The sequence below is a fragment of the Prionailurus viverrinus genome, chromosome C1 (genome assembly GCF_022837055.1).
Source record: "Prionailurus viverrinus isolate Anna chromosome C1, UM_Priviv_1.0, whole genome shotgun sequence".
Classification (NCBI taxonomy): Eukaryota; Metazoa; Chordata; class Mammalia; order Carnivora; family Felidae; genus Prionailurus; species Prionailurus viverrinus.
In genome coordinates this window covers 192,645,221-192,661,490 of record NC_062568.1, presented here as the reverse complement: position 1 = coordinate 192,661,490, position 16,270 = coordinate 192,645,221, and the positions used below count along the sequence as shown (strand labels likewise).

General features: G+C 38.1%; 1 protein-coding gene across 13 annotated transcripts in view; it reads left to right on the top strand.

Moving 5' to 3' along the window:
* EPB41 (erythrocyte membrane protein band 4.1) overlaps positions 1-16,270 on the top strand; it is a 200,042-nt gene that overhangs the window by 123,428 nt on the left and 60,344 nt on the right. For all 13 annotated transcript variants that reach the window (XM_047872671.1, XM_047872667.1, XM_047872668.1 and 10 more), the window contains 4 exons: positions 6,110-6,197; positions 9,413-9,565; positions 12,617-12,714; positions 15,274-15,446. In XM_047872671.1, coding sequence (XP_047728627.1) covers positions 6,110-6,197; positions 9,413-9,565; positions 12,617-12,714; positions 15,274-15,446 — 512 coding nt within the window. The remainder of the gene's footprint in view (positions 1-6,109; positions 6,198-9,412; positions 9,566-12,616; positions 12,715-15,273; positions 15,447-16,270) is intronic.

Here is a 16,270-nt window from a genome sequence, read left to right as displayed (position 1 = left end):
CCAAAGCTGAGAGTCAGAAGCACCCCGATGCCACCCAAGCACCCTGATGTTAGCTAATATTAAAGTGCCGGAATAATTTGTGTTTCTTTCTCTGTATGTCCCATTGTTATTTAAGTGACTTCTGTAGCTAAATTTTACAGCCTGCCTTAGCTTATTAACATGAATGTCTGATCTTGGCCTTGAGTCAGTACCCTGAGTTATGTTAGTGTGAGTTAGGAGAATCCAGCTATCTTCTAAGCCAGACATTTAAAAAATTTGTAAATATGTGAAATAATGTCACTTTTTTGTGTTACTACATTTTGGGAAAATACTGTTATTTTTCACACACGAAAAAGTTATGAATGTTAAAATATGAGTTTATTATTCTTTAAAGATTTAATAAAAATTTAACATTTTTCTTAGTTTTAATTTCTAATGTAGTAAATATTGATAGATATAACCCACATAAAGAAAAGCTGTTTGGAGCCCTCAATAAGTGTTGAGAGTGAAGGGATCCTAAGGTCAAAGTTTAAGAACCACTGAGCTAGGTGATGAGATGGAAGCATGGGCTCTAGAATCAGCCTGTCTCACTTTGAGTGAGACTCTGTTCCTTATTAGCTTTATGACTCTTGTAAATTACATAAGCCCTCTGAGGTTCAGTTTTCTCATCTGAAAAATAAGGATAGTGATAGGAATTTTGTGATTGTTAAAAATATGAAGTGGTTAGCATAGTGACTAGTATATAGTGAGAGTATTTTTTAGCCTAATAATTCCTAACCCCATTTTACAAGTGATGGCTGTGAATCTGGGTTTAGGGAACTACTGTTTGTAACTTAACTGAATTTAAGCCCAAATAAGCGAAATGATCTCAAGAGATAGGTGGATATGGTCCAGTTTGATATTCTGTGAGGTATATGGATAGAAATTAAGCAGTAATAGATCTCCATGACTAGAAAATTTAGAGGTAAGTCATCTTGGAATTGCTCCTTTTTGGAAAGATTGGCACTCTTTACAAACAGAAAGCCAAATGGAGAATTTAATTATGTCCAACAACATGGCACTTTAAATAATCCAGAGAAACTTCTGCTGAAGCAGAAACATTTTACTATGCATTGAAAAGTACAAGCAAATACCACCCTGTTCTCAGATAAACAGAAGACTGCCTACGTACATGGAACCCTTAGTTAGTGGCCCTTTGCCCAGACGGAGACTTTGAAGCTATAATTAACTTTAAATTTATACTAGCAAATCAAGCTTTAAAATGAATTGCCGTCCGTGTATGGGTACTAGGAAAGTATGTAAACTTGTCAGTTGCCCCCCACTTAATTATTTGAAATCTCAGTCCTTAATTAGGAGATGCAACAAACATTATTAAAAGGCTGTCACATAACATTGGAATTCACTGAATGGCTCTATATCTGGACCACACTTGCTCAAAATAAATACAGAGAAACTTTGTTTTAGTTTCTCTTTTTAATGAGCAGGACTTAACCAGTGCCAAAGCTCTCTGGTTAGATGCTTTTGTAAGTTTGCAGTCCGTTCAAGTAGTAAATTATGAGGTGGTACTGAATAAATTCACAATGGTTTAGAGGTATCTAACCTCTTCCCAGCTAGTTTATTATACTTCAAGAGTCTGTGAATCTGGGTTTAGAGAACTACAGAACTAAATTTTCCAAGAAAAATTTAGGAGAAACCATGATCTTTAAAATTTTAAGGTGAAAATAATTTAAATTTAATTTGTGATATTAAATTTGTAAAATAAATGTGTTGTATTTACATGTACAGTTCTGTGAGTAGTGGGATTATGAGAGATTTTATTTCCCCCCATGTTCTTATACAATGAATGTGTATGATTTTTATAATCATAAATAGCTTCCTGAAACAATTTTGTTTTGCCATTAGGTAGCATAGAGGAAGATAGTCATCCATGCAGAGAGGCCATCTGGCTGGGGATATTGGGGTCTAAGCAGGGTGGAGAGAGTTATTCATGGATAGGGGGCCAGCCTGGCATGAAGAGCCAGAGCTCAAACAGTATGAAGTGGGCACGTGGTGGTAGTTATGAGAGGCAGAGCAGATTGAGAAGGGCATCCATGTGGGGGTAAGGCCTGCATTGGGTGGAGGCCATCCACATGGGGTGGTACCTGATACAAGGTGTTGAAGCCTGGGCAGGGTGAAGAAGATGTCCATGGAAGGGATAGCCTACCACTAGAAGTCAGAACCTGAGTGAGGTAATGAGGGCATCCCTGTGTGGGGAACAACCCAGCATGGGGGGTTTAGAGTCCAGTCAAGGTGAAAAGGGCATCCATGTAGGGGAGGAGTCAGTGGTAGCAATAAGAGATTGGTTATGTACAAGGAGTTGATCAAATTAGTATATTAATGATAATGGGAGTCAGATTTCTTACTGTCAATAAAGGGTGATACACAGTATGGAGAGGGAGAAACCCTGTGGTATTGCATTAAAACTGGAGGTGTCAGTGCTAATTCATGATTTCTGATAGATAGATGTGAAAATAGGCGCGCGCGCGCGCACACACACACACACACACACACACACACACACTAACATACTCTAAGTCTACATTGTTCTAGAAGGAGGTACTTTAAAAATGCCAGAAATGATCAGAAGGGTACAGAATCCAGCTTGGGGAGGCTCCCACTGGCCAAATCTGGTCCAATTTAAGCACTAAAATAAATAAGGAAAATAATTGATTATATTGCATTGAATAAAATGAGAATCTCCGAGTCCATACTGATATAAAGGAATAAGTTGAAAGCTTAATAAGGAATAGGATATTCAAAGGTTTCAAACTATATTCCCACAAAATGGTTATTAATTGCAAAGAGATAAATAGGAATTTCACAGCGGAGAAGCCTGGCAACATCAATGATGAAAAAGAACATCATCCACTAGGGGACAAGTTGAAATTGTGTACTTACCACCTGATAGGATGCAGTGAGAACGCAGAGCCATTTCTGTGCTATTCTTGTCAAAGATGCAAAACCTGAATCAACTGATGGAGAAACATCAGGCCCAAATTGAGGGTCATTCTGTAGAATAACTGGCCTGTGATCCTCACAAGGTCAAGATTATGAAAGTCAGGGAGAGATTAAGGAACTGTTCCAGACTGAAGAAGACCAGAGACATGAACTCAGTGACACTCCTGTACTCACTAAGCTGGGCCTTTCTGCTGTACAGAACATAATTTTTTTTAAGCTTATTTATTTTGAGACGGAGGAGAGTGCGAGCAGGGGAGGGGCAGAGAGAGGAAGAGAGAGAGAGAATCCCAAGCAGGCTCCACACTGTCAGTGCACAGCCCAATGCAGGGCTTGAACTCACAAACCCTGAGATCATGACCTGAGCCGAAACCAAGAGTCAGATGCTTAACCAACTGAGCCACTCAGGCATCCCTGTACAGACCATTTTTTAAACAAATGACTAAACTTGAGTGGGGTCTGAGGATTAGATAGCAGTAATGTATTAAAATTTATTTCGGGGCACCTGGGTGGCTCAGTCAGTTAAGCATTTGACTTCGGCTCAGGTCATGATCTCACGGGCTGTGAGTTCGAGCCCCACATCGGGCTCTGTGCTGACAGCTCAGAGCCTGGAGCCTGCTTCAGATTCTGTGTCTTCCTCTCGCTCTGCCCCTCCCCTGCTCATGCTCTGTCTCTCTGTGTCTCAAAAATAAATAAAAACATTAAAAAAAAAAGAGTTATTCCTGCTTTTGATGGTTGTATTGAGGTTACGTAGAAAAATGTCCTTGTTTGTAGGAATTACACGTTAAAGTGTTGGGAGAGATGGGTGATCAGGTTGACAGTTTGCTCTCAGATAGTTCAGGAAAATATTATTTGCACTGTAGGTAACTTTTAAGTTTAAGTGTGTTTCAAAAATGTTTAAATTATATTAAAAATTTTTCATGCAAACATCAGCCAAATTTCAAATATAAGTATTATTTTCAACTAACAAAGAAATTCATAGCTTTAAAGATCTCTTCTTACTACTTGTCCTTAATATAATTTATTTATTTATATTAAAAAAAATATATTATTATTTAAGTAATCTCTACACACAACAGGGGGCTGGAACTCACGACCCCAAGATCAAGAGTCACATGCTCTTCCAACTGAGCCAACCAGGTGCCTCTGTCCTTAATATAATTTTAAAGCATACTTACTTAGAAAAGCCTTTAACCACATAGTCTGAAACTTCAATCTATATTTAAATTGACCCTATTAATGTCCCTTAGAGTTGGAGGAATAAAGATAGAGAAGATTTTATCATGATTGCCTCATTTAATGTTTTAAAATTTGCCTTCAAGTTCAAGTGATCAGTTATTTCTCTTTTATGAATTATGTATAAATGTTCCACTGTACCATCATCAGAAACCTAAAGTTGCAATAATAATAAACATTAATATTTTGCAGAGCAGTTTCACAACCATTATCTCATTTTATCCTACTAATCACATTCATTCATTCAATAAAATAAAAAATTCATTGCCTATCCTAGTCTCTGGAATTAGGTATTATTATGAATCTTCCTTTATAGTTAGAAGATTGAGGGAGACGCCAGGTCACCACTCTCAAGTGCAGGACGCATGATTCCAGCTTGAGTAATGCGACTTGAATCCTGCCTAAAGCCTTCTGCCTTAAAGTCACAACTTGCCTGTGGCTATGTTATCCCTCAGGGCCTATTTCTTCATCACAAAATCAAACTGTTGGACTCTATAATCTTCAAGCTCCAATCCAGCTTCAAAACCCAAAAATTCAAGCCATCGATAACAACAATAACGAAAACTATAAAATGATTAGGAGTAACCTTAACTAGAAAAGTATATAACTTATATGGGGGAGGGGGGGTGGGCGGGAGGAACAACCCTGTAAAATTTTCCTGAGCTGTTTTTAGTGACGTGAATATACAGACTTGCACATGTGTTAATTTTCCCACTCTCCTTTTTGTGTGTGTGTTCAAGTTTTAGATCTATTAGTAAATAGAATTCAGGTGTGATGATTTAGTGCTTGTGAAAAAAAGTTTATTTGGGGAGGCTGAGTCATTAACAGAGCTGCATCCTCTCTCCTGAGATTTTGGTGGTTGTTCCAAGGAACCCTTTGTTCTTTTCAATGAGACTAAGGACAGATGGATTTAGAAGAGAATTTTTTCCATTAAATGAATAGGCTACTGCTGCTTTGTATAGTTTAAGGCAGTCCTCCTGGAAGCAGGCATTTACTTGGTTTTTCTTTGGAGGTGTGGCGGCATTATTGTCAGTGTGAAGTCATATTTGATTGGCCTGAATTGTGCAGCACTAGGAGTGATGTCTTTTTCTTCAAAGCTCAACATAACAGCTCATGAGCACTTTTCAAAAGAGGGGAAGGTTATAAAGGAGAAGGAAAGACCATCACAGTGACCATTTAGACAGTGAGACTGATTGTTTTCAAACAGATCTAATTCATTATATGCCTAGTAATGAAGACATCTTAATAACAGAGAAAGCAGCCCCATTATCTACATGCTTCTATTAACCAATTTATTTTGTTTAGATCAGTGGGCAGGACACCATCTGTTACCAGAAATTTTCTTTTCATCAAGCCTGTCCCCATTAAGAGTCGCCAGTTAAGTAACTTCAGCTGCCCTCCTGTTTAATTTCCATAATAATTCAGGAGTACACAGAGAAAAAGGCAGCTAAGAGGATATTGTAAATTGTACCATGCCCTCAGAGGATTTAGTTTGGTCGCCTCCTTGGCAAGAGAAATTAGTGGGAGGATCTTGTGTGTGTTAGAGAAAAAGGCTGAGGAGAGGGAGGGTAGAATGGATGGTGGAAGCTTTAAGGAAACTGTTAAGCAAGATTTGTTTTAAAACCTTTTTTTTCTAATAGCTTTTTGGTGACTTTGTTTTTCTCTGAGATCTCTTTTACTAAGGCATATTTCAATGATTTAGACACAGGTAGTGATAAGAATCCTTTTCCCTAATATTCTGCTTTCAGGACTATGAAATATATCCATGTACATCTTGGTATATATATATATATATATGTATATGTTTGTGTGTTTATATGAAGTACAACTAATATATGAGTGTTATTATTGTAAATGTTGGCACTGTGATGCTCTATTTTCAATTTTTATTCTACCAAAGGTCCATGACTCCAGCTCAAGCTGACCTGGAATTTCTTGAGAATGCCAAAAAGTTGTCTATGTATGGTGTTGACCTTCATAAAGCAAAGGTAATGATAATTTTGGCCTTTGTTACTGAGCGTGTATCAGACCTGGGTCATATAATACTTGTTACCAACTTGCATCTGGGGTACTATAAAACATTGAAAAAAGATAGTTCTTGTTAGAACTTTAAGTGTATAATTTGAATTGCCCCTTTGCAATTCCACCGTCAGAATGCCACTTCACATCTAAGCCCCTCTAAGGATCAAAGATACAGCACAGAAGTGATATTTTCCTAAATATTTGAAAATATAGAGATAGCAGCCAACATCACTTACATCAGAATCACCTGGAACATTTATTAAGTATACAGAGTCTCAAGCTCCTCCCAGATTTACTGAATTGCTTTGAACAAAATGCTAGATCTCCAAGTTTACTAAACATCTCAAATTACGCTCATTCACACCTGAATCACACCTGAGAACCATTGACTTAAGGTAATGGTTCTCAAAGGATGGCCTCATAACCAACATTTAGCATCATCTGGGAACTTGTGAGGCACATTTCAGGCCCCATCCCAGACTTACTGAATCAGAAATGCTACACGTGGAGCCCAGCAATCTCTGTCTATAAGCTCTTTCTATAAGCTCTCCAGGTGATTCTAGTGCACGTGGGATGAACCACAGGGTTCATTTGGAAACTACTGGGTTAAGAATTGTAAACTTGGGCTTTAATGGTTGTTCTGCCTCATATAACCTAACAAATAAATGCTTAAGGGAAGTTCCTTGACTTCTCTCGTCTTCAGCTACTGAAATGGCTGGGAGTGGTGAGGGTGTGTGTGTGAGGAGTTTGTGAGGGAATGGGCTCAAGAGATAATATGAAGCTCATTTTTTAATTTTTATTTTTACAATTAGAAAAACTTTTTTTAATGGTTTTTTTTTTTTTGAGAGAGAGAGAGAGAGAGAGAGAGTGCGAGAGCACGAGTGGGGGAAGGGAGAGAAAGATGGAGACACAGAATCCGAAGCAGGCTGCAGGCTCTAAGCTGTCAGCACAGAGCCCTATGTGAGGTTTGAACTCACAAGATGTGAGATCATGACCTGAGCCGAAGTTGGACGCTTAACCGACTGAGCCACCCATGTGCCCCAATATGAAGTTCATTTAGAGGAACTTAATAACTAAGATGCATCATGAGGGGACTCAAAACCATGTCCAATGAGAAAGCAAAGGAATACAGATACTTAGCCCACAGAAGAGAAAATTTAGGGAAGATGTAACACCTGTCTTTGTGTGTTTGAAGGATAACTGTGTGAAGTAGACATTTCACTATGCCTCCAAATATAAAGCTAGAGCTGGTAAAATGGAAATTACAGGGAAATACTATTCAGCTCGGTTTGACAAATTGCTTAACAGAGCTATTCTAAGATGGAATGGGTTACCTCATTCCACAGCGAGTGTTCTGTCGCTGGAGATATTCCAGAATCGGTACAATAATCGCTTGGTAGGAATTTAGAAAAGGACATTCAAATATCTGGTGTGTGATTGGACTAACATGACCTTTCATGCTTCTCCCACCCTGAAAATCTGATATGTGAAAATTTTTCCTTCCTTATTAGAGTCCATTAATTCTAATAAAATTTCATTACATGTTAGTGGTTTTTCTTAAAATGTTGCTCTGGATTGTTTGGGGCTGGGTACTTCTGTGAATCTGTAAAGTAGATGGCAGAAAAATCAGAATTGAAATTGTTTGGTTTTGCTTCTCAATTCTTGCTGCAGGCTGATATCGTTGCTGTAATTATCAGGAATAGATGAAGAAGTCAGGCAGCATGTTCCTTTCCCAAATGTTGTAAAGCAAATTGTTTCTCCAAAACATAATTAAGAGAGAGATGTAGTTGTACCCACAGGCTTTAAGAATTTAAGAGGGCATCTTCTGGGAAATTCTCAGTTATATAGTCATTGAGTTTATAATTTTTACTTCTCGGGTTTTTTTGTACATAACACATATGCCATTAACATGTTTCTCTATACTCATTTTGGGGAAGGGAGTAGTCAAGAAACATTTGATTCTGGGTTTTGATTACCTATATAAATAGTTGTCTGTAGAGATTTATTCAGGTGAAATTTATTCCTTATTAGACAGGGATGATTAATATGTATTTAATTTAAAAAAATTACTAAAGAGGCGTATAAATATGTCTTTATCTTATCTCGCTGTTCCTTCTTGACTTTGGGATGATATTTATAATTAAATATACTAAACATCAGTAATTACAAAAGTCTGAGATTCTCCATACTGAGTTTATATAGGAAGAGAACTCCTTTACTTACCATGATTTTTGGATGAGTGGCCACATTATCATAAAAAGAACAAGAATTATAATTGTGCATGCATATTTGGTAGTAGACATAGCCCTCAGCCCTAGCCTCTAGAAGTCATGTGGTCTACTGACTTAAACATACATGTATAGGACATAGGTAGCTACCGTAGCTACCATAGTTATTATTTACTGATTATGATAGTGGCAAGTTTGAGTATTTTTTTTTTTTAATTTTTTTCAAAGTTTATTTATTTTTGGGACAGAGAGAGACAGAGCATGAACGGGGGAGGGGCAGAGAGAGAGGGAGACACAGAATCGGAAACAGGCTCCAGGCTCTGAGCCATCATCAGCCCAGAGCCCGACGCGGGGCTCGAACTCCCGGACCGCGAGATCGTGACCTGGCTGAAGTCGGACGCTTAACCGACTGCGCCACCCAGGCGCCCCATGTTTGAGTATTTTAGAACTGGGAGACCAAAATGAGAACATGAATGTTTACCCTAGAATTCTCATATGCAGAAAGGCATGGTAAAAGTAGATTAGTGTCTCTTTTTGGATTATTAAGGAACACCTTTTTGGAAGATACAGAGGCTCAGTTTTATGGGAGAAGTGTTATAAAGTTAGATGAGGTGCAAGCCCAATGACATTTCACAATGGCTTTGGGGAGTGGCGGTGGTGGTTATATTGCCCCTTAGAGTAGTTAGTTCCTTCAGTGGGTAAGATGTGTGCATGTCAGTATTTCTTGGACCTGAGAAGAGCGGATGTTCACTCATGGTCGTATAGTAACATTTTTAGTAACATATAGTAACATTTTTATATGGACTGAACAGTCCTGTAGATTATGATTGTTAGGTTGAGCTTTACTTTTTAATGTATGCTTTGTGTTTTTGGTTATTGATATATCAAATAAGAGTCAGCAATGTGTTGAGTACTTTGCTGAACACTGAGCTGCTAACACTTTTGTTTTTCAGGACTTGGAGGGAGTGGATATCATCCTAGGTGTCTGCTCTAGTGGCCTTCTGGTTTATAAAGATAAGCTGAGAATTAACCGCTTTCCCTGGCCCAAAGTGCTGAAGATTTCTTACAAACGTAGCAGCTTTTTCATCAAGATTCGACCTGGAGAGGTACATAATTCATGCTTCTTTCCTCCTGAATCAAACATAGACCATGTTGAAAATACCTTTTCATTCCTGTTTTCCTTGTTATGTCATCAAAGAGATCTCTTGGGATACTGGGGTGGCTCAGTAGGTTGAGTGTCTGTCTCTTGATATTGGCTCAGGTCATGAGCCCAGGGATGTGGGATTGAGCCTGGCATTGGGCTCCATGCTAAGTGTGGATCCTGCTTAAGATTCTCCCTCTCTGTCTCTCTCTCCCTCTCTTTCTCTCTCTGGCTCTCCCCCACTCACTCTCTCTCTAAATAAAATAAGTAAATAAGCAGTCTCTCTGTAGCTAACTATTCAGGAGCTGATTAATTCTATTTTCTAAATTAATCAGCCCCATGAAGCTTCTTGTCTTCCTCACTACTGATCTTCTGGTTTCTCCTGGATCTTCTGGTTTCTCTTTATGGAAGTAAATATACCATGGCCAAAAGTTAATCTTGGATTGATAAACTTGTTTCTTGTTTACTCCAGGTAAAATCTTGATGGAAAAATATTTATAAATATTTATAAATTAAGTAGCAGGAGATTTTTAAATGGTGGGGTTAAGATACTCATGTTTTGCACCACCAACACCTTACCTGATGTAATTAAGATTTATTTGTATGTGTAGCTTCTAGTGGTTACTGAGAATGTATTCTACGTCAAGTTATAGATTAAAAAATTTTTTTTAATGTTTATTTTTGAGAGAGAGAGAGAGAGAGAGAGAGAGACCGAGTGAAAGCAGGGGAGGGGCAGAGAGAGACAGAAACATAGAATCTGAAGTAGGCTCCAGGCTCTGAGCTGTCAGCACAGAGCCAGATGCAGTGCTTGAACCCACGAACCATGAGATCATGCCCTGAGCCGAAGTCAGATGCTTAACGGACTGAGCAACTCAGGCACCTCTCAAGTTCTAGATTTTTAATAGAGTTGGATGTTCAACTTTATACCAGACAACTCAGTTATTAGTTGGTGTTCAAGATTCAGGATATACTAATGCTGGCCAAACTTAACTTTTACATTAAAGAGCTATCATGGCACAGTAGAAAATTGTTTAAGTAGGAATTAAATTTTATAAAGTTCTAGCTCCTACTCTGCCTCTACCACCTACTAAACAAAATAACCAGGACAAGTCTATGGCTCAGCTTCCTTATCATTCGAGCGGGATAATACCTTCTCTCTCTTGACTTGAAGATCACATGAGATGACAGCTATAAAAGCTCGAAATAAGAAAGCAGTGCACTAATGTAATATGGCGTGTTTTTGTGTGTGTATCACCATCTGCTGGTGAAAAATGGCTCATTATTTTAGCTGGGGAATACTGGATGTACGGCATTAAAAATCTTGGATAAGCTCAATGAAGCATTTATTTAATACCATAATTATTTACCTGTACCTAACAAAGAACAATCAGTGTCTTCCCTCAAAAATTTCAAATCTAAGAGTCATTCAGTCACCAAATATTTATTGAGGGCTTTCTTTAGGCCAGGCACTATTCTAGGGTCTAGGAATATAATAGTGAATAAAAGAGTTCATCCCTAACCAATCTTACATTTTAATCTCTTTTTTTGTAACGTTTATTCATTTTTTTGAGAGACAGAGACAGAACACAAACGGGGGGAGGGCCAGAGAGAGAGGGAGACACAGAATCCGAAGCAGGCTCCAGGCTCTGAGCTGTGAGCACAGAGCCCGATGCGGGGCTGGAACCCACCAACTGTGAGATCATGACCTGACCCGAAGTTGGACGCTTAACTGACTGAGCTACCCAGGCACCCCATCTGTCTTACATTTAATGTGGGAGGGCAAAAACTTTACACACACACACACACAAATATGATAAAGGAAATACTTGGGTTTTTTTTAAATAACACCTGTATAATACATACTAAAACACAGGATTCTTTTTTTTTTTATTAAAGTATTTTATTATTTTTGAGACAGAGAGAGACAGAACATGAGCAGGGGAGGGGCAGAGAGAGAGGGAGACACAGAATCCGAAGCAGGCTCCAGGCTCTGAGCTGTCAACACAGAGCCCGACAGGGGGCTTGAACTCAGACCGTGAGATCATGACCTGAGCCAAAGTCGGACGCTTAACTGACTGAGCCACCCAGGCGCCCCATAAAACACAGGATTCTTAAGAAAGCATTTAGGAACAAGAGTAGGATTTTGAGAAGTATAGTATTATGTCTACAGTAGATGACCTAGCAATAACATGGTATAGTAGAAACCAGGAAAACCTGGTTCTGGCACTTATAGCTATGAGACTGAACAAATAACTTCTCTGATCTTAGTTTCTTCATGTGTAAAAATATAGATGACACTATTTAATCATAGTGTTATTGGCAATAATAGGCACTAAAAATGTCAGTTTCTTTTCCATCTTGTAAAGTATGCTTAAGATAGAAACAAAGAGGCAAAAGACTAGCAGGACAGTGTTTCTAGTATCCTTGGCAGGCTATGGTTTGCTTCAAAGAAGTATTCAGATAAACTAGTGGTCAATCAAAGGAAAAAGAAGACATTTAATAATTCAGGAATCTGGTTTGAGCCAAAATCTTAAGCTTCTATTACTAATAATAATTGCATAATAATATTGGTTGATTGGAGAAATCATCTGCTATCCCATTCCCTGGTCATATAGTAGAAGTATCCCACATGCAGATAGTGACTAAGGAAGAATAAGTAGTCTGGACAATCAAAAGGTGACTTAATTACGTCTCAGAAAAATGTACAGTGTGTGTGTGTGTCTGTGTGTGTCTGTGTGTGTCTGTGTGTGTGTGTGTCTGTGTCTGTGGGGGGAATGGGTGCTGAATAAAATAAGATGCATAAATTATATAAGATGCATTCCCTGGCTTCCCTGCTGTTGAAAAAGCCCTGAGTACATTTTTGTTGGTAAGTAGAAAAAATTTTGAAATGATACTTTATGTTTTGAAACCAGTAACATTCTTTTATTCACAATGTCCTCTTCTGTAACACCATATTTCTGATATTGTATCACTTTAGTAAAATAATCATGTTTCATGTTTATTCATGTTTTTATAGCAAGAGCAATATGAAAGTACCATTGGATTCAAACTTCCCAGTTACCGAGCAGCTAAGAAATTATGGAAAGTCTGTGTAGAGCATCACACATTTTTCAGGTATTGTTCTCACTTAAGTATTTTTCAAGGATAAGTTATGCATGTTTCTATTTTAAACCTGCTATTGAAATTCCCTTCTTTGTATGTCTGGCATTCTTTTATTTAGCTCAGGTGAGATCATCTTAAGCGAGACAAAATAAATCCACTTCTCTTCCCTTGGGTTGAAAAACATGCCTCAACATTCCCAAAGCACCTTTCTGTGTATGATGGAAGGAGAAAAGAAGTGAGAAAAAGGAATCTGTATTTATTAGGGGCTCTGTGATCGTCTTAACTGGAGCTAAACTAAATTCAGTCTGTCAGGAAGAAGTACCCTGACCTACCTCCACATGGAATTTCTTTAAGCAATGCTTAACTACTTTCTGTGGGGCTGTTCTATTAGAAGGTGAAAGGTAGGAAGCTGATCATTATCTTGGCTCTAATCAACCCCAGAAAAGAAGTACAGAGAACCATCTTTAAAGCCCAGTTGTATCAGATAATCAGAAGATGGGAGAAAGTTTAATCTGCTCTACTCTTCAAGAGGCTACATCATTAACCCCTTGTAGTCATTTACCAAACATTTTCTGTGTGCTTACCCTTTGTATAGGCACTGTAGTAGGCATTGAGAATATACCACAAGATAGTTCTAGTCCCTGTCCTGAGGGAACAGTCTAGCAGAGAAGACAGACCTTAGACAAGTATTTACCTGCATTGAAAGGAGAGTCAGCTAGGGGTGCCTGGGTGGCTCAGTCGGTTAAACATCTGACTCTGGATTTTGGCTCCGGTCATGATCTCACAATTTGTGAGACTGAGCCCCGAGTCAGGCTCTGTGTGCTATCAGCACGGGATTCTTTCACTCACTCTCTCTCTCTGCCCTTCCCCCGCTCCCCTTCTCCCCCTCTCACCCTGTGTGTCTCAAAAATAAATAAATAAACTTACAAAAAGAAAGAAAGAAAGGAGAGCCAGCTAGTTTTGTCCCTTTGCCTTTTAAAGAAAATGTTATTATGTGAAACTGCATACATAGTAAAGAAAGTGGTATAATGAACTGCCCTTGTACCTACCTTTGGATCTATCACCCAGCCTAAATATTATCACCTCAAGGCCATTCTTGTGTCATCTATATCCCCCTACCCATTCCTTCCCACTCCCTTCCAGAGTATTTTGAACCAAATCCCAGATTTTATGTCAGCTGGCTCTTTATGAATGGCTTTTAAGAGAGATGACCATGATATCTTCTACTTCTATTTGTATGTTCATATCATACTTAGCACCATAGCACACTGGACAGGAAGAAAAATCAGGGAAAAGAACATTTTAATTCTCAGTGCAGGATAAACATAAAGATTCACTTCATAACCAATTAAGGAATTTTAATTATTGGCATTGAAATATTTCCCTATGTTCTTATCATCCTCTTCTTTAAAATCAAACCAAGAAAATAGAGGTTTTAAAAAGGGTAAGGGTGAAAAGGAGTTTTTTGAATGTTTCATATTTATGGTATAGACTTCAGCTAGAGCCAAAGTGTTTACTTGTAGGACAGCATATTTAGATCTGTTTTATCAAAATAAGAGAATATATTAATATGTGATGCCTCAGCAAACAAAAGGAAATAAATATTTGCTGAATTAAACTATCCCAAAGGGAAGAAGTACTCTCTTTTTGGTAGTATTTGATGTAACAATTTATGTATTTATTCAGCAAACATTTATTGAGTGGCAAATTCATGCCAGGCACTATGCCAGGAGTGAAAACACAAAGGTAAATAAATCATAGTCTTTCTCCTTTACCCATAGAGAGCCCAGAGCCTTGTAGTGGAGACCAGCACATAAATAGATTGTTTCAGTTCAGTGTAGTAAATGTCCTGGCAAAAGAGATTATAGGGGTATAACGTAGAAAGAAGATGGGGTTCCTAACTGTGTTAAATGCACCAAATAACCTATTTAATGGGTTCATAGGCACTAACTGAGTTCGGAGTGCCTTTGACAAAATTATTATTTTGTATTTTTCAACAGTTTTTAAAGTGTATTTATTTATTGAGGAGGGGAGGGGCAGAGAAGCGGAGAGAGAGCATCCCAAGCAGGCTTTGCACTGATGCGGGGCTCAAACCCATGAACCATGAGATCATGAACTGAGCCCAAGTCAAGAGTCAGATGCTTAACCAACTGAGCCACCCAGGTACCCTGACAAAATTATTATTTTAATAGAATGGAAGAAGTACTCTGGGCTTGGACCCCGTTGCTGCCCAACCTCTTAATAGCTATGTGATCTTAAAACAGTAACTTCTTTTTGAAAGTTCAGTTTCTTGTATCTGTAAAGTGGTGAAAATATTACAGTGCTATAAAAGCATTTTGAAAACCATAAAGCCCTATCTATAGGGATATATGATGATATTATTAATATAGGCCTCAGTTAAATTATACATGTTGCTTTGAGAAATGATGTAGAATTAAAATAATGATTGCTTGATTAGAACTCCGTCTTAGTAACTGTAAGGAAACTATGAGATTAATTCATGATTTCTTTAATCTCACAGTCTCATTAGAGAGAAATAATATGTATAATTATGTTTTTCTCCCTCTCTAGACTGACATCTACAGACACCATTCCTAAAAGCAAATTTCTTGCCCTGGGATCCAAATTTCGATACAGTGGCCGGACTCAGGCTCAGACCAGGCAAGCTAGTGCTCTGATTGACAGGCCTGCTCCACACTTTGAGCGTACAGCAAGCAAACGGGCATCCCGGAGCCTTGATGGAGGTTGGTATTGAATATTAATGATTTCCTATGATCCTAACTCATTAGGGAGAGATAAAAGAAGTACAGTTGTCTGTAAGGGAGCCAAATGAAAGAATCTCAGTGGTAAGTGAAATGGATCTTACTAATTGTCTGTTTCAGTGGGCTCATCTTAAGAAAAGTAGAACCATAGTTCAGAGAGAGTAGTAACTAGATCAAGGTTCCACTGCTAGGTAGTAGTGGATAAACACCATTAGAATTAGGATTCAGAATATTTACCACAGAGTGAACACCTAATGTAGTATACTGAACTAAAACCCTCTTGAATGTTTTGAAATAGTTATTTTTTCAAGTAGGAAAGAGGAAAAGCATCTCACTCACTAGAGCGGTCATGTAAAAAGTTTAGATCATTTGTCATGTGGCAGTTAGAGATAGAAAGAGCAGTTGTGTTATTGGAGTCTCTAAATTTTGTTTAAACAGGAAATAGATAAGTTTCATGATTGTATATAAAACAGAAGATCTTTCTGAATTTTTCTTAGTCTCAAGGATTGAGAGTATTACTGAAATAAAGTTATAAGTCATATTCAGTATGTGGCTAATAAAAATTTCAGAAGGCAATAACCAAAATAGAGTATTATAGATTATATTTATTAAGGACTCACCAAGACCCAGCTCTGTGATACCTGCTGTAAAAGCAAGGTGCATGTTACAGAAGTTAAAGGTTTGGGTTCTGGAATCAGATAGCCCTGGTTCCAAGCTCAACCCCTGCATTTATGATCTATCTTCTGGGTCAAGTTACTTAATCTCCATGCCTTGGGTTTCCCATTTATAAAATGGGCATGACAATA